Raw genomic sequence first — 18,872 nt, 5'->3', positions numbered from 1 at the left:
GTTTTTAAATTTTAGCCATTTTATATAGGTATATCATGTTTTTAAAAATTTGCATTTTCCTGATAACTAATGATGCTGAGCATCTTTTCATGTGCTTATTTGCCATTTGTTTATCTTCTTTGATGAAGGGTCTACTCAGATCTTTTGCCTTTAAAATAAATAAATAAATAAATTCAGGGTCTCCATTAATATTTGCCAGAAGCATCTCTCAAACTCCTTAGCTCAAGCAATCCTCCTGCCTTGGCCTCTAAGTACTGGATTACATGCATGAGCCATCATGCTCGATCTGCCCATTTTCTTTTTGGAGGCCAGTCTTGCTCTATTGCCAGGCTGGAGTACAGTGGTGCAGTCTCGGCTCACTGTAACCTCCACCTCCCGGGTTTGAGTGATTCTCCTGCCTCCAGCTTCCCAGAGATAGTTGGGACTATAATGTGTCATGTGACACACCCAGATAATTACTGTAGCCATGATATTTTTAAAAGTAGAGGCGGGGCTTCACTGTATGTTGGCCAGGCTGGTCCTTGAAGTCCTGTGACCTCAGGAGCAATCACGCCTGCCTCAGCCTGCCAAGGTGCTGGGATTACAGGCGTGAGCCCAGGCTGAATCTGCCCATTTTTCTACAAATTGGGCTGTTCTTTTCTTTTCTTTTTGAGGCGGAGTCGCTCGGTCATGGGGTGGAGTGCAGTGGCTGGGATCTCAGCTCCTGCTAGCTCCGCCTTCGGGGATCGCGCCGACCTCCTGCCTCAGGCCCCCAAGTAGCTGGGACTACAGGCTGGCCCACCACCCTCGCCCGGCTAGTTTTTCTGTATTTTTGGTAGGGGCAGAGTTTCACTGTGTTAGCCAGGATGAGGTCTCGATCTCCTGACCTGTGATCCAGCCCATCTCGGCCTCCAGGAACCTCTGACTTGAACCTCAGTTTAAACACCCAAGCAGACATAGCAATACATGAAAAAATCTCACACCAGCAATGTATGAGGGTTTCAGTTCCTTTGGGAATCCTCTCCAGCACTTGCTTTTGTTTTTAAATTTTAGCTATTTTATATAGGTATATCATGTTTTTAAAAATTTGCATTTTCCTGATAACTAATGATGCTGAGCATCTTTTCATGTGCTTATTTGCCATTTGTTTATCACTTTCTTTGATGAAGGGTCTACTCAGATCTTTTGCCCTTTAAAATAAATAAATAAATAGAGTCAGGGTCTCATTATGTTACCCAGGCTTGTCTCAAACTCCTTAGCTCAAGCAATCCTCCTGCCTTGGCCTCCCAAAGTACTGGGATTACATGCATGAGCCATCATGCCAGTCTGCCCATTTTCTTTTTTTTTTTTTTTTGAGACTTGAGTCTTGCTCTGTTGCCCAGGCTGGCAAGGCAGTCTCGCTCACTTGGAACCCTCCACCTCCGGGTTTGAGTGGATTCTCCTGCCTCAGCTTTCTCCCAAGTAGTTGACTCATGTGTGCTACACACCCAGATAATTTTTGTATTTTTAAGTAGAGACGGGTCTTCACTATATGTTGGCCAGGCTGGTCTTGAAGTCCTGACCTCAGGCAATCCGCCTGCCTCAGCCACCCAAGGTGCTGGGGATTAAAAGTGAGCCCAGCTTTGAATCTCGCCCATTTTCTTTTTTTTTTTTTTTTTGAGACTGGAGTCTTGCTCTGTCACCCAGGTTGAGTGCAGTGGCCAGATCTCAGCTCACTGCAGCCCTCAGCCCTGGTTCACGGCCTCTGCCTCAGCCTCCCGAAAGGCTGGGACTACAGGCTCAGCCACCTCAGCCCGGCTAGTTTTTTGTGCTTTAGTAGAGACGTTTCACCGGGTTAGCTTGTGATGGCCTCCGACTTCCTGACTGTGATCCGCCTGCCTCTCGCCTCCCAGTGCAAGGATTGAGGTTTGTTTCATCACAATACGCGACCCGCCCATTTAAATTAATTGTCTTTTTTTCTTTTTTTTTTTTTTGAGATCTGAGTCTCTCGCCGGGTCGCCCAGGGTGGAGTGCAGTGGCTGGATCTCAGCTCACTGCTGGCCTCACTTCTCCTCGGTTCACGCCATTCTTCCTGCCCCCAGTCTCCCCCCTGCTGGGACTACAGGCTTCACCACCTCGGCCGGCTAGTTTCTGTATTTTTTTGTAGAGACAGGTTTCACTGTGTTAGCCAGGATGGTCTCATCTCCTGACTGGCGGATCCTGCCCTCGGCCCTCCCAAAGTGCTGCTGGGATTACAGGCTTGATTAATCATACCGCCTGGTCATTGTTATTTCTTATTGTTGAATTTTTTAGATGAGTCTCTTTCACTCAGGCTGGAATGCAGTACCGATCTCAGCTCACCGTGCAAGCCCGGCCCCAAGGTTTATGCCATTCTTCCTCAGCCTCAGCCTCCCGAGTAGCTGGGACTATGCCTCGGCCACCTCAGTCCGGGCTAGGTTTTTGTATTTTGGTAGAGTATGGGTTTCACTGTTAGCCAGGAGGCCTCGACCTCCTGACCTTGTGATCCGCCTCGGCCTCCCAAAGTGCTGGGATTACAGACGTGAGAGCCACCACTACCGCTTGTTGAATTTTGAAAAAAATTGTTTCTCCCTACCACAACCTTTACTGAAAATTCTTTATGTTTGCTGGATACAAGTCATTCATTGGATATGTGATTTATAAATATTTTCTCCTAATCTGTGACATATCTTCATTTTTTTTTAGATGGAGTCTCACTCTGTCACCCAGGGTGTGATGCGCAGTGCACGTCTCACTCACTGCAACCTCTGCCTCCTGGGTTCAAGCAATTCTCTGCCTCAGCCTCCCGAGTAGCTGGGATTATAGGCACTCTCCACTACGCCCTGCTAATATTTTTGTATTTTTAGTAGACACAGGGTTTCATCATCTTCGCCAGGTTGGTCTGGAACTCCTGACCTTGTGATCTGCCCACCTCGGCCTCCCCAAAGTGCTGGGATTACAGATGTGAGCCACTGCACCTGACCCAACTTACCTTCTTATTATCCTTTGCAGAGCAGAAGTTTTACATTTTGATTAAGTCCACTTTATCAGTTCTTTTCTTTTGTGAATTGTGCTTTTGATGTTGTATCTAAGAACTCTGACTAACCCAAAGTCATGAAGGTTTTCTCCTGTTTTCTTCAAAAAGTTGTATATTTTTACATTAGGTATATGATCAGTTTTGAATTTTTTTTTTTTTTTTTTTTGTAGAGACGGGTTTCACCATGTTAGCCAGGATAGTCTCGACCTCCTGACCTTTGTGATCCAACTACTGGCCTCCCAGTGCTGGGATTACAGGCTTGAGCCACTGTACCGGCCCCTGTTATCAGTTTCTTATGGATCTTGCCAGGAATAATTTATGAATTTACAACTGTGTGTCTGTGTATGTGTGTTTTATTTATTTATTTGAGACGGAGTCTTGCTCTGTCACCCTAGCTAGAATGCAGTGGCGCAATCTCGGCTCATTGCAACCTCCACCTCTCCATTCAAGTGATTCTCCTGCCTCAGCCTCCCAAATAGCTGGGATTACAGGTGCCCGCCACCGCGCCTGGTTAATTTTGTATTGTTACTAGAGAGGGGTTTCTCCATGTTGGTCAGGCTGGTCTCGAACTCCCAACCTCAGGTGATCTGCCCACCTTGGCCTCCCAAAGTGCTGGGATTGTAGGCGTGAACCACTGTGCCTGGCAATACATGTGTTTTAATAAACGATAACAAAATATTCTCCCATTCTATACTTTGCTTTCATTCATTGAACAATTTCTCTTGGAGACCATTTCATGAGCCTCCTCATTTGTTTAAAAAAAAAAGTCTTTATTTAAATCATTCACATTTCATACAAATCACTGATTTAAAGTGTATGAATCTGGGGGGTTTGGGGTTTTTTTTTTTTTTTTTTTTTAATACAATCGGCGTTGGCAACCATCACCACAATGTAATTTTAGATCATTTTTGTATCCCCTAAAAGAAACCGTATACCCATTAGCAGTCAGTCTCTATTCCTCTCCTACATGCTCTGGCCGTAGGCAACAACTAATCTACTTTCTGCCTATGGGTTTAAAACCTATTCTGGACATTTCATATAAAAGTAATCGTACAATATTTTTTTTGTGACCACCTTTTTATGTTTTTTTTGAGACAGAGTCTCGCTCTGTCACCCAGGCTGGAGTGCAGTGGCAGTCTCGGCTTACTGCAACTTCCACCTTCTGGGTTCAAGCCATTCTCATGCCTTGGCCTCCCAAGGGATTACAGGCACCCTCGCCACCATGTCCGGTTAATTTTTGCATTTTTTTTTAGTAGAGATGGGATTTCACCATATTGACCAGGCTGGTCTCAAGCTCAAGTTTTCCTTTCTGTAGGATAAATATCTAGTAGTACACTGTTTTACCTGTTTTTCCTGGGGAGCTGGAGGGGTGTTTGATTTATATTTAACTGTATAACTTACATACAGTAAAAATGCACAGATCTTAAATGTTCAATGGGAGGAGTTCGACAGTTGTATAAACCTATGTATTACCACCCACTCAAATGTGTTACAGTTTTAAAATCTTACCATATTAAGAAATAGTTTAGGAAACTAAGGGTAGTGTTAGTCTGGCACCAGTGTGTGTCTGGTTATCATCTGCTTTTGTTTTGTTTTTATAGGAAGAAATAGTTTGCTTAGCCAGAATTATTTAAAACTCAGAAGTATTGTTTGCTTTTCAGCAAGGTCAATGACAGCAGTAAATTTTTGTCAAGTTTCTTAGGGAGAAACTGATTTTTCCCCTTCTCCAGAGGTTCCACTTCTTTTTTTTTTTTTTTTTTTGAGGGAGTGCAGTGGCACAATCTTGGCTCACTGCAAGCTCCGCCTCCCGGGTTCATGCCATTCTCCTGCCTCAGCCTCCCGAGTAGCTGGGACTACAGGTGCCTACCACCACGCCCAGCTAATTTTTTGTATTTTTAGTAGAGACGGGGTTTCACCGTGTTAGGAGGATGGTCTTGATCCCCTGACCTTGTGATCCACCTGCCTCGGCCTCCCAAAGTGCTGGGATTACAGGCATGAGCCACTGCGCCCGTCGGCTGGTGTGTTTTTTTTTTTTTTTTTTTTTGAGATGGAGTCTTACATTGTTGCCTAGGCTGGAGTGCAATGGTCTGATCTCAGCTCACTGCAACCTCTGCCTCGCAGGTTCAAGTGATTCTCGTGTCTCAGCCTCCTGAGTAGCTGGGATTACAGGTGCGTGCCACCATACCCGGCTAATTTTTATATTTTTAGTAGAGATGGGGGTTTCACCGTGTTGGCCAGGCTGGTCTCGAACTCCTGACCTCAAGTGATCCATGCACCTTGGCCTCCCAAAGTGCTGGGATTACAGGCATGAGCCACTGCACCCCGCCTGCACTTATTTCATTAAAGTGACTGCTGTTGGAGCTATTCCTTAAGGTTATTTCCTAATTTCATCCAACCTCGCTGGAAACAACAAAAAAAGAAAAAAAAATCCTAATTTGATATGTGAATATTCATATTTCGTACTATGTAGGATAGGCCATATTTTTTGTCTCCAGATCTTTAAAAAAATAATTTTTTTTTTGAGATGGAGTTTCGTCCTTGTCACCCAAGCTAGAGTGCGATGGTGCGATCTTGGCTCACTGTAACCTCTGCCTCCCAGGTTCAAGTGATTCTCCTGCCTCAGCCTCCTAAGTAGCTGGGATTACAGGCACCTGCCACCCCACCTGGCTAATTTTTTGTATTTTTAGTAGAGATGGGGTTTCACTATGTTGGCCAGGCCGGTCTCAAACTCCTGATCTCAGGTGATCTGCCTGCCTCAGTCTCCCAAAGTGCTAGGATTACAAGCGTGAGCCACCTCACCCGTCCTAAAAAAGGTTTTCATTATTTATTTATTATTATTATTTTTTGAGACAGTTTCACTCTTGTTGCCCGGGTTGGAGTGCAGTGGCATGATCTCGACTCACTGCAACCTCTGCCTCTTGGGTTCAAGCAATTCTCCTGCCTCAGCCTCCCAAGTAGCTGGGACTACAGGTGCCCACCACCACATCTGGCTAATTTTTTGTATTTTTAGTGGAGATGGGGTTTCATCATGTTGGCCAGGCTGAGGCTGGGTGCGGTGGCTCACGCCTGTAATCCCAGCACTATGGGAGGCTGAGGTGGGTGGATCACGAGGTCAGGAGTTTGAAACTAGCCTGACCAACATGGTGAAACCCCGCCTCTACTAAAAATACAAAAATCTGCCAGGCATGGTGGCATGTGCCTGTAATCCCAGCTAACCAGGAGGGTGAGGCAGGAATCGCTTGAACCCACAAGGCAGAGGTTGCAGTGAGCTAAGATTGCACCACTGCACTCCAGCCTGGGCGACAGAGTGAGACTCCGTCTCAGGAAAAAAAAAAAGAGACAAGCCTGAGTGTGGTGGCCCAAGCCTATAATTCCAGCACTCTGGTAGGCTAAGGCAGGGGAATTACTTGAGGCCAGGAGTTTGAGACCAGCGTAGGCAGCATAGCAAGATCCCATCTCTACCAAAAAAAAAAAAAGATTAGCTGGGCGCAATGGTGTGCACATGTAGTCCTAGCTACTTAAGAGGTTGAGATGGGAGGATTGCTTGAGTCTATGAGTTTGAGTCTGCAGTGAACTCAAGAATTCTTACTCAAAAATATATATTTTAAATATATATTTTAAAAAGTCTCCACTTATTTTGTGCAATACTCAGTATTATTTGGGAAGTCCCTTGAAGGTTGTGGGAATGTTTTTGAGAGATATAGTATGTTCAGTGTGAGGCTAGAGTGATGAGGATACAGTTTGATCCTTAATGAAGCTTTTGGATAGAACTTGCTTTGGGAAAATAGTTTGCTTTTATAATATTAGAACAGCTATTACCATGTTAAGAAATGTTTCTATCCGCCGGGCGCGGTGGCTCAAGCCTGTAATCCCAGCACTTTGGGAGGCTGAGACGGGCGGATCACAAGGTCAGGAGATCGAGACCATCCTGGCTAACACGGTGAAACCCCGTCTCTACTAAAAAATACAAAAAACTAGCCGGGCGAGGTGGCGGGCGCCTGTGGTCCCAGCTACTCCGGAGGCTGAGGCAGGAGAATGGCGTAAACCCGGGAGGCGGAGCTTGCAGTGAGCTGAGATCCGGCCACTGCACTCCAGCCTGGGCGACAGAGCCAGACTCAGTCTCAAAAAAAAAAAAAAAAAAAAGAAATGTTTCTATCCTGACTCTTCTATTGGTAATGTTTGCGGGTAGGGGAGAAGGAGGCCACATACGGTTAAAACAAACAAGTGATCCTAATACTCTTCTGTTCCCATTAGCTGGTTCTTGGCCAGCAAGTCTGCCTAGTTTATCTTGGGTTTTTAACCAGTATATACTTAGTTGCCTTTATTAAGAGTAAACCAAGATAACATGATTTCTTATTCTATTTTTTTTTTTTTTTTTTTTTTGAGACAGAGTCTCGCTCTGTTACCCAGGCTGGAGTGCAGTGGCCTGATCTCGGTTCACTGCAACCCCTGCCTCCTGAGTTCAAGTGATTCTCCTGCCTCAGCCTCCCAAGTAGCTGGGATTATAGGCACGTGTCACCACACCTGGCTAGTTTTTGTATTTTTAGTAGGGACTGGATTTCACCATGTTGGCCATGCTGGTCTCAAACTCCTGACCTCAAGTGATCTGCCTGCCTTGGCATCCCAGAGTGCTGGAATTACATGCATGAGCCACTGGGCTGGGCCAGATTTCTCATATTAGAAAGTCAGACAGTGTGGTGAGGAAGAACTCAGCACTAGGGACAAGAGTAGAATAGATACAGATAGACATTTATGTTGCCAACTTTTATCAAGTTCTGAAAGCCATTGACATAATTCCTGCAGGCTCATATCCCACAATTTTGCCCAATGAAATATTCCATATGCTGTTAGTTTATCCCTAACAACAGACATTCATTTTATAAGAAGACGGTCTATTTGTGCCATGATCATCATTAATTAATTTTCAAAGTTGCTTATGAAAGAGATGGAGATGTTTGTCTTGGCTCCCACTAAGGAAAAGGAGATATATTTCTCCACATCCAGTTTGCTTGGATCCTGGTTGGTGAAGATGTACCAGGCCATGCAACTAAAATGGTTCCATGGCAAGGATGGTGCTTGATGCCAGTTGTTCATTTACAGGTAGCTTTTGAAAATGGCTGCCTCTCATTTCACCGGGCTCACAGCTGTTGCTGATGTAATTAAAGATCTAGACACTCAGATAGCTGTAAGTAAGTTTGAGGCTACTGTGAGCAGAACTTGGTGAATGTGCTTCTGATCGTGGTGACACCCAAGCTGACATCCGCAGAGTCAACCTCATGACTCTAAGATTCAGGAGGCTCAGCTGCTCCAGACTAGGGTCTCTGCATGTACTTAGATTGCTAACACTCAGAAAAAAATTGCTCTTGATAAAGAGGAGTTTACTTTTAACAACTGCTAAAAGTTATATTTATTGGGCATAGCCCTGACATAGACTTAAGCATGTTTGAAATGCCAAAATGAACTAGTCTGTATTAAGCTTTGTGACTGATTTTTTAAAGGATGTGATTGTGCTATGACTTATTTGAATTTAACATTATTTGATACTTTAAAAATAATGCATGTAGTACTTAACCTAGTATTTTTACAAAGTTCTCAAAAACGTCTTGCGTATTCTAGTTTATTTATTTATTATTATTTTTTGAGATGGAGTTTCGTCAACCTCTGCATCCCAAGTTCAAGCAATTCTTCTGCCTCAGCCTCCCAAGTAGCTGGGATTACAGGCGTGTGTCACCACACCTGGCTAATTTTGTATTTTTAGTAGAGTTGAGTTTCTCCATGTTGGTCAGACTGGTCTCAAACTCCCGAACTCAGGTGATCCACCCACCTCGGCCTCCCAAAGTGCTAGTATTACAGGCATGAGCCAACTGCACCCAGCCTGTAGTTTACTTTTATTTTATTTCATTTTATTTTTAGATAGTGTCTCTGTCACCTAGGCTGGAATGCAGTAGTGGTGTGATCATGGCTAATTGCAACCTCAACTTCCTTAGCCTCCCGAGTAGCTAGGACCACATGCTACCATGTCCAGCTAAGTTTTTTTTTTTTTTTTCTTTTTTGCCAGGGGGGCACCGAGTCTCACTCTGCTGCCCAGGCTGGAGTACAGTGGCATGATCTTGGCTTACTGCAAGCTCTGTCTCCCGTGTTCAAGCAATTCTCCTGCCTCAGCCTCCCCAGTAGCTTGGAGGGATTACAGGCATGTGCCACCATGCCTAGCCAATTTTTTTGTATTTTTAGTAGAGATGAGGTTTCACCATGTTGGTCAGGCTTGTCTTGAACTCCTGACCTCAGGTGATCTACCCACCTTGGCCTCCCAAAGTGCTGGGATTACAGGTGTGAGCCACCACGCCCAGCCCCAGCTAAATTTTTACAAGGATAGGGCTTCCCTGTGTTCCCCAGGCTGGTCTCGAGCTCCTGTCTCAAGTGATCCTTCCACTTCAGGCACGCAACATGCCGGGATTACAGACATGAGCTACTGCACCCAGCCCTAGTTTATTTTTGTACATAAGATTCTTCATTTCATTTACTTTCTTCCTTGTTTCAATTTTGTGGACTATTTCATTTAACATTTGGAGATGAGATGGTTTCTAAAATCAGGTGAGAATAATAAACATTATTCATTCCCTATTTTTAATGTGTGGGTATTAAATGGTCACCATTCCATATATACTGAAGAACCCTCAAAGTCTAACAGACCTCATTTTACTTACCTTTTTTTTTTTTTTGGTCTCCTATGTTGCCCAAGCTGGTCTTGAACTACTGGGCTCAAGTGATCCTACCACCTGGGCCTCCCAAAGTGCTGGGATTACAGTTGTGAGCCATTGCACCAGGCCTCTTTTTACTCTCAAGATTCATCCTTTATTATAGGTTCTTCTAGAGCTAATTCTTGTGCTTTTCTTCTCCAGTTAATTGGCCTTGGTCCTCACAGCTCCAAAAAGAAACAGGATCTCGATAAGCTCTATGAGCTGAAGTCCAAAGCTCGGCAGATTATGAACCAGTTTGGCCCCTCAGCCCTAATCAACCTCTCCAATTTCTCATCCATAAAACCGGAACCAGCCAGTACCCCTCCACAAGGCTCCATGGCCAACAGTACTACAGTGGTAAAGATACCAGGCACTCCTGGGACAGGAGGTCGTCTTAGCCCTGAAAACAATCAGGTATCATCCTCTTACTCTTTCTTCTCTGTGCCACCTCTTACCTATTATTTCAACCTGTAATACTTAAAGAGATGTCCATCTCAGATGCTGCTTTTTTTATCTTAGCTGAAAAGGTCTTTTCCCTCTTTTGGATTTCTAACTTGTTTTGTTTGTTTTAATATAAGTAGAGAGTTTATTTGGGCCAAATTTGAGGACTCCCAACTCAGGAGACACAGATTCAAGTTGTTCTGAATATATACTCCTCTAACATTCTTTAGCAAATTATCATGTACAGTGTTTATTAATTACTGTGTTGTATATGGTTGTGTGTATGCATATATCCATCCATCCATCCATCCATCCATCCATACACACACAATACCTTGCCTATGAAAGGTGTTTTTTTCTTTCATTTTGATAAGTACTTTATATACATGTTAACCATGTAGTTGTTAAATAAAATAATAAATTGATTCATTATTCCTATGATAAAAGTATTCTTGCTTCTAGTCATTCCATCTTCTAGTTCATCCAGTTGCTGCCATTATTAATTTTCTTCAGTGATTCTAAAATCTGCTGCATTCTTTCTACCCATAATTCTGATTCTGCCCTCCAGAACCACAAGAAATAAGTATAATCCCTTTGACTTGTTTTTTGTAGGCTGTGTAGAATGGATGCGTTGGCCCAGTATTTCAAGGGAATGAGTGGAGGGACTTGCAAAGGTTAATGAGAGCGGGTTGAACAGTCAGGATATCAACCTATGTTGAATATGGAGTCTGTTGTAGAAGACAGGATTTAAAATTGTGTAGGTAGGGCAGAACATAGTGGACCTATACTAATAAATTTCTATTGGAACTTTTAGGCAATATACGATCTTTGCAGATATTTAATAAAGGAGTAAAAGTAACATAATAAAAATAGTGTATCCTATAGAGGATTAACTTGGCAGTAAGGGGACAGGATGTGGAAAAAAGGGGGTTAGACTGGGTGGATGACCAATTCTAAGACTTTTGCAATAAATCAAGACATGTAGTGAAGGCTTGAATTAGGTGATAATGATAGAATGAAGAAGAATGGATGGATATGAGACGTCATTAACAAATATTTATTCATTTTTTCTTTAGAGAAAGGGTTTTGCTCTGCTGCCCAGGTTAGAGTGCAATGGTATAATCATAGCTCACTGTAGCCTCAAATTTCTGGGTTCGCCCGGGCATGGTGTCTCAAGCCTGTAATCCCAGCACTTTGAGAGGCCAAGGTGGGCAGATCGCGAGGTCAGGAGATTGAGACCATCCTGGCCAACATGGTGAAACCCCGTCTCTACTAAAAATACAAAAAAATTAGCCAGGCATGGTGGCGGGCGCATGTAGTCCCAGCTACTTGGGAGGCTGAGGCTGGAGAATGGCGTGAACCCGGGAGGCGGAGCTTGCAGTGAGCAGAGATTACTCCACTGCACTCCAGCCTGGGCGACAGAGCAAGACTCTGCCCCCACATATTTTCTTGGCTAAGCGTGTCACTGTAATCCCAGCACTTTGGGAGGCTGGCGCAGGCAACAGCCCAAGGTCAAGAGTTCAAGACCAGCCGGGAAGCGTGCTCAAGCCTTGTAATCCTGCACCTTGGGAGCCTGAGACAGCGGGACACGCAGGTCAGACTGACCATCCTGGCTACACGGTGAAACCCCGCTCTCTACTAAAAATACAAAAAAGCTAGCCGGGTGGGAGGTGGCGGGCTGCCTGTAGTCCCAGCTACTGGAGACTGAGGCAGAAACACAAACCCGGAGGCGGAGCTTGCAGTGAGTTGAGATCCGCCACTGCACTCCAGCCTGTGACAGACAGACTCCGCCTCAAAAAGGGCCGGGCGCTGTGGTCGCTTGTAATCCCAGCACTTGTTTCACGGGCGGATCACGCAGGCCGGGCGACGGAGACCCATCCCATAACACGAGCGAAACCCCGCTCTCTACTAAAAGACAAAACCAGTCATGCAGGCAAGCCTGTAGTCCCAGCTACTCCGGAGGCTGAGGCAGGAGAATGGCGTGAACTGGAGCGATTGCAGTGAGCCGAGATCGCTCACTGCAATCCAGCCTGGGCGACAGAGCGAGACCTCGGCTCAAAAAAAAAAAAGAGTTCAAGACCAGCCTGGCCAATATGCTGAAACCCCATATTTACTAAAATTACAAAAATTAGCCTGGCGTGGTGGTGCGCGCCTGTAGTCCCAGCTACTCAGGAGGCTGAGGCAGAAGAATCACCTGAACCCGGGAGGCAGAAGTTGCAGTAAGCTGAGATTGCACCACTGCACTCCAGCCTGGGTGACAGAATGAGATTCTGTCTCAAAAAAAAAAAAAAAAGTTTATTTTTTCCTTATTTCAAAAATTATACAAGTTTATCACAGAAACTTCAGAAATACACAAAGAATAAATAGCCCATAATTCTAATGCCACCACCCTAAAATAGCCATGGTTAGCATTGTAGTGTATGGGTTTTGGTATTTTTCTTTTTTTTTCCTGTCTCTCTCTCTCTCTCTCTTTTTTGAGACAGAGTCTTGCTCTGTCACCCAGGATGGAGTGCAATGGCGTGATCTTGGCTCACTGCAACCTCCAATTCAAGCTGCTCTCCTGCCTCAGCCTCCCTAATAGTTGGGATTATAGGCGCCCACCACCACGCCCTGCTAATTTTTTTATTTTTAGGAGAAACGGGGTTTCGCCATGTTGGTCAGGCTGATCTCGAACTCCTGACCCCAGGTGATCCACCCACCTCCCAAAGTGCTGGGATTACAGGCGTGAGCCATCATACCCAGCTCTTTTTTTAATTAATTTTTTTTTTAAGTGGAATTTTACTGGAAGGTTTACAGCAGGAAAGAAAGGAAAGTACACTTGGAAGAGACTCAAATGGGCACTAAGGAGGTCAAGTGCCTAATTTTTTCTTTTTTTTTAAATTTTTAATATATTTTTTAGATTTTTTTTTTTGAGATGGAGTCTCACTCTTGCCCAGGCTGAAGTGCAGTGGCGCAATCTCGTCTCACTGCAAGCTCCGCCTCCTGGGTTCACGCCATTCTCCTGCCTCAGCCTCCCGAGTAGGTGGGACTACAGGCACCCACCACCATGCCCAGCTAATTTTTTTTTTGTATTTTTAGTAGAGACAGGGTTTTACCATGTTAGCCAGGATATTCTCGGTCTCCTAACCTCGTGATCTGCCCACCTTGGCCTCCCAAAGTGCTGGGATTACAGGCGTGAGCCACTGTGCCCGGCCATTTTTTAGATGTTTTTTAAAAATAGAGATGCAGTCTTGCCATGTTGCCCAGGCTGGTCTTTGAAGTCCTGGGCTCATGCAGTCCTCCCACCTCGGCCTTCCAAAGTGATGGGATTACAGGCATGAGCCACTGTACCCAGCCGTTTCTTTTTTTTTTTTTTTTTTTTAAGATATGAGGTCTTCCTGTGTTCCCCAGGCTGGAGTGTAGTGGCACAATCATAGCTCACTGCAGTCTTCAACTCCTGGCCTCAAGTGATCCTCCTGCCTCAGCCTCCTGAGTAGCTGGGACTACAGGCACAGATCACTGTGCCTGGCTTTCTTTTGATCACTTTTTAATGGCATATGTATGTAACATGACATTTCCTTTATGAAGGCTGCCCTCAGGGAGCTTTTAGCCTATTAAGTCAGAAACAGGGAAGTGTATAAATATGCACAATGATAAAGGGTGCATAGGATACAGTAGAGGCCAAACAAGGAAGTAAGTGGTTACCTTTACTGAGATGGGCTAGGAAAAGCATCAGAAAGAGGCACCATGAGCTGAGCAAGAAAGAAGAAGGGAGGAAGAGCATGTACAGCACTTTGGGAGGCCGAGGTGGAAGAATCACTTGAGGCCAGGTGTTCAAGAGCAGGCTGCACAACATAGCGAGATCCTGTCTCTCAATAAAAAGTAAAAAAAAAAAAATTAGCCGGGTGTGGTGGCATGTGCCTATGGTCCCAGCTAGCTGGGAAGCTGAGGTGGGAGAGCTTGGCAGTCAAGGCTGCAGTGAGCCATGTTCATGCCACTGTACTCCAGTGGGCAATAGAGGGAGACCCTGTCTCAAAAAAAAAAAAAAAAAAAAAAAAAAACACTTGTCTAAAGGCAAGGGGCATGGTACAATTTGTGGTGGTCAGAGAATTGCAAATTTCTTCATGTAGAGAGGCACAGTGAGAAAAAGACATGAGGCTGAAATATACTGCCTGACAGCTGGATGCTGGCCTGTCTTCAAACTGCTCTTTCCACCTTTCCGTAAGTTACTTCTATCTTGAGAGTATTGTCTTATAGCAGCATAGTCAGGTAGGCCAGACTGTGAACTCATTGGAAAGTGGAAATTAAAACCAACCATTTGACAGCCTTTCTTCATTACAGGGTAATGATTTGTTTCGTTTCCTTAATACTTGGTTGAAAAGTCTTCTCCCAATTAACTTTAGGTATTGACAAAGAAGAAATTACAGGACTTAGTAAGAGAAGTGGATCCTAATGAGCAGTTGGATGAAGATGTGGAGGAGGTAAGGTGGGGTTGGGTACCCCAGAAACTGGTCCCTGAGAACTGGTATAGCATAGTGGTTAAGAGCACAAACAGGCCAGATGCAGTGGCTCATGCCTTTTGAGAGGCCGAAGCAGGAGGATTGCTGGAGCCCAGAGGTTCAAGACCAGCCTAGGCCATATAATGAGACCTTGTCTCTGCAAAACATTAAAAAATTAGCTCACCGTGGTGGCGTGCATCTGTAGTTCCAGCTACTGGGGAGGTTGAGGTGTTCTTAAACCCAGAAGGCCGAGGTGGCAGTAAACCAAGATTGCACAACTATAATAAATAAATAAAATAAAATAAGAGCACAGACAAATCTGCATTTGCTTTATACCCAATAATTGCTGCTACTTTTGCCTGTTAAAAAAGGCATAGTCTGTTGCTCATAGGCAATCACTTTGAACAATTTTAGCTGTTTCTGTAACATTCTTCTGTATTTCTAAGTAATATACTTAAAGAGATACTCTTTGACCCATTAATTTTATAATATTCTTTTTTTTTTGAGATGGAGTTTCGCTCTTGTTGCCCAGGCTGAAGTGCAGTGGCGCAATCTTGGCTGACCGCAACCTCCACCTCCCGGGTTCAAGTGATTCTCCTGCCTCAGCCTCCTGAATTGCTGGGATTATAGGCATGCGCCACCACACCTGGCTAATTTTTGTATTTTTAGTAGAGATGGGGTTTCTCCATATCGGTCAGGCTGGTTTCAAACTCCTGACCTCAGGTGATTCACCCACCTCAGCCTCCCAAAGTGCTGGGATTACAGGCATGAGCTATCATGCCTGCTGGCCCATATAACTTTCCTTACTGTTTTTCTTTTTTTTTTTTTTTTTGAGACAGAGTCTTGCTCAGCCACCCAGGCTGGAGGGCAGTGGTGCGATATCTGAGGTTATCTACCTGCCTTGGCCTCCCAAAGTGCTGGGATTACAGGTGTGAGTTATGGTAAATGAGAATTTTTTACACCACTCACATATGTACCATATAACTTTTTTTTTTTTTTTTTTTTTTAAATTTTTTTGAGACAGTCTTGCTCTGTCGCCCAGGCTGGAGTGTAGTGGCACGATCTCAGCTTACGGCAACCTCTGCCTCCCAGGGGTTCAAGTAAGTGATTCTCCTGCCTCAGCCTCCCAAGTAGCTGGGATTATAGGCATGTGCCACCACACCCTGGCTAATTTTTGTATTTTTAGTAGAGATGGGGTTTTGCCACATTGGCCGGGCTGGTCTCGGACTCCTGACCGCAGGTGATTCACCCACCTCAGCCTCCCAAAGTGCTGGGATTACAGGCATGAGCTATCATGCCTGCTGGCAGCCCATATAACTTTCCTTACTGTTTTTCTTTTTTTTTTTTGAGACAGAGTCTTGCTCAGCCACCCAGGCTGGAGGGCAGTGGTGCGATGTCGGCTCACTGCAGCTGCATCTCCCAGGTTCAGCGATTCTCCCACCTCCCAGCCTCTCGGTAGCTGGGATTACAGGTGCACACCACCATACCCTGACTAATTTCATTTATATTTAGTAGAGACAGGGTTTTACCATGTTGGCCAGGCTGGTCTCAAACTTCGACCTTGGTGATCCACCTGCCTGGCCTTCAAAGTGCTGGGATTATAGGTGTGAGCCACTATGTCTGACCCCTGGCTATTCATTCTTAAACAATCACCCACTGGGCAGGCGCCCAGTGGCTCCGCGCCTGTAATCCCAGCACTTTGGGAGGCTGGCGGGTGGATCACAAGGTCAGGAGATCGAGAGACTATCCTGGCTAACTGAGTGAAACCCCATCTCTACTAAAAATACAAAAATTAGCAGGCATGGTGGCGAGAACCTAAGTCCCAGCTACTTGGGAAGGCTGAGCAGGAAAATACTGTGAGCAGGAGGTGGGCTTGCAGGAAGCTGAGATATGCCACTGCACTCCAGCCTGTAAGCTGACCTAGCGAGACCTTGTCTCAAAAAAAAAAAAAAAAAAAAGAATCACCACTGAAAGCTGATTTGAAGCATAATTGATGAATTTGGCCCAGTAATATATGGATAAATGTTTAACAACCAGCTCTTTGGAGAAAATGCCCAATTTGCAGTACTTTATTATTTCTGTGATGTAACTATTTCTACCAACCTTGACATCACTAAATACAAACTTGGGAAAAGAGGTACATAGTGGCTTTTTTTTTTTTTTTTTTTGAGGCGGAGTCTGGCTCTGTAAACCCAGGCTGGAGTGCAGTGGCGGATCTCAGCTCACTGCAAGCTCCGCTCAGGTTCGCTATTCTGCCTCGAGCCTCCCGGTAGCTGGGACTACGAAGCCCGCCACCTGGCGCCCGGCTGGTTTTTGTATTTTTTAGTAGGGCGGGGGTTTCACCGTGTTAGCCAGGATGGTCTCGATCTCTGACCTGCATTGATCGCCGTCACCGGCCTCCCAAAGTGCTAGGATTACAGGCTTGAGCCACCGGCGCCCGGCCTTTTTTTTTTTTTTGACATGGGTCGGCTCTGTCGCCCAGGCTAGAGTGCCCGGTGTCTTGATCTCGGCTCACTGCAGCTCCGCTAGCCTCCCACATTCCGCCATTCTCCTGCCTCTCCCAGCCTCCCGAGTAGCTGGGACTACAGGCGCCCGCCACCTCGCCCGGCTAGTTTTTTGTATTTTTTAGTAGAGACGGGGTTTCACCGTGTTAGCCAGGTTGGTCTCGATCTCCTGACCTCGTGATCCACCCATCTCGGCCTCCCAAAGTGCTGGGATTACAGGCGTGAGCCACTGCGCCCGGCCCACAATTGGCTTTTATGAGCTGGTCTCGGTTCACTCTAGCAGACCACAGACTTGATTGACTTCAGAGTAATTTGTCCATAAGTCAACCTTCCTAATGGAAAGTTCCCTAAATGTCAGTATCTGTGAGTCTTTTCTCTGGAATCATTCAGTATCTCCAGAGAAAATTCCAGTCTCCTATCTTGAGAGTTTATCCCTTAGCTTCTTTTTTTTTTTTGAGATGGAATCTTGCTCTGTTGCCCAGGCTGGAGTGCAGCGGCGTGATCTTGGCTCACTGCAACCCCCGCCTCCCGGGTTCAAGCTATTCTCTTGCCTCAGTCTCCTGAGAAGCTGGGACTACAGGTGCACGCCATCACACCCAGCTAATTTTTGTAATTTTAGTAGAGACGGAGTTTCACCATATTGGTCAAGCTGGTCTCGAATTCCTGACCTCAGGTCATCCACCCACTTCGGCCTCCCAAAGGGCTGGGATTACAGGCATGAGCCATTGCACCTGGCAATATGTTTTTTTTAACTGTCATATTAATGGGATTAGGGAGGAACAGGAGGTCAATTGATCTGCTGTTTAATCAGAAATCTTTCTCTTAGATGGTGTGCATTTGGTTCCCACAGTAAAGATGACAATGAGTTAATGGTCCACCAGAACAAGGAATTTTGTATCTATGGTTGTAATTTTAGTTTGTTTTTGTTTGTCAGCAGAGGAAGCCATGGGGACTCTATGGACTGATAAAAATCTCAGTTTTTTCATGTGTGCATATTTATTTACTTATTTGTTTGTTTGTTTTTGAGATGAGGTCTCTATCACCGAGGCTGGAGTGCTGTGCCATGATCATAGCTCACTGCAGTCTCGACTAAGTGGACTCAAGCAAGCCTCCCACTTCAGCCTCCCAAGTAGCTGGGACTACAAGTGCATGCCACCAAGCCCAGCTAATTTCTGTATTTTTTGTAGAGACAGGGTTTTGCCATGCATGTTGCCCAGGCTAGTCTCAAACTCCAGAGCTCAAGCAAACCATCTGCCTCGGCCTCCCAAAGTGCTGGGATTATAGGAGTGCCTCATGTAGATATGTAGATTTTTATCTTCAGAATTCTCATCCTTCTCTTCACACAGTCCAATAATAATTGATAGTGATGTGGAAAGAACTCAAGATTTAGACTCAGAACCCTTGAGTTGGAATCCTGGTTCCTCTGCTTGCTTTCTTTCTTTTTTTTTTTTGAGACAGAGTCTCGCCCTGTCGCCCAGGCTGGAGTGCAGTGGTGCAATCTCGGCTCACTGCAACCTCCACCCCCTGGATTTAAGCGATTCTCCTGCCTCAACCTCCAGAGTAGCTGGGATTACAGATGCCCGCCACCGTGCGCAGCTAATTTTGTATTTTTAGTAGAGACAGGGTTTTACCATGTTGGTCAGGTTGGTCTCAAACTCCTGACCTCAGTTGATCCACCTGCCTTGGTCTTCCAAAGTGC

General features: G+C 45.2%; 1 protein-coding gene across 3 annotated transcripts in view; it reads left to right on the top strand.

The window, feature by feature from the left end:
• The window catches only part of TAF12 (TATA-box binding protein associated factor 12), a 36,494-nt gene that overhangs the window by 10,790 nt on the left and 6,832 nt on the right, over nucleotides 1-18,872 (top strand). For 2 of the 3 annotated variants that reach the window (XM_017958895.1, XM_017958902.3), the window contains exons 2-3: nucleotides 9,913-10,164; nucleotides 14,574-14,651. In XM_017958895.1, the coding sequence (XP_017814384.1) occupies nucleotides 9,997-10,164; nucleotides 14,574-14,651 (246 nt within the window). In that variant the 5' untranslated portion in view covers nucleotides 9,913-9,996. Of the gene's footprint in view, nucleotides 1-8,113; nucleotides 8,199-9,912; nucleotides 10,165-14,573; nucleotides 14,652-18,872 lie in introns of all 3 variants that reach the window. The other variant, XM_003891454.5, reaches the window with a different exon arrangement.

This window comes from Papio anubis, chromosome 1 (assembly GCF_008728515.1).
Source record: "Papio anubis isolate 15944 chromosome 1, Panubis1.0, whole genome shotgun sequence".
NCBI lineage: Eukaryota > Metazoa > Chordata > Mammalia > Primates > Cercopithecidae > Papio > Papio anubis.
This window is presented reverse-complemented; position numbering and strand designations above follow the sequence as displayed.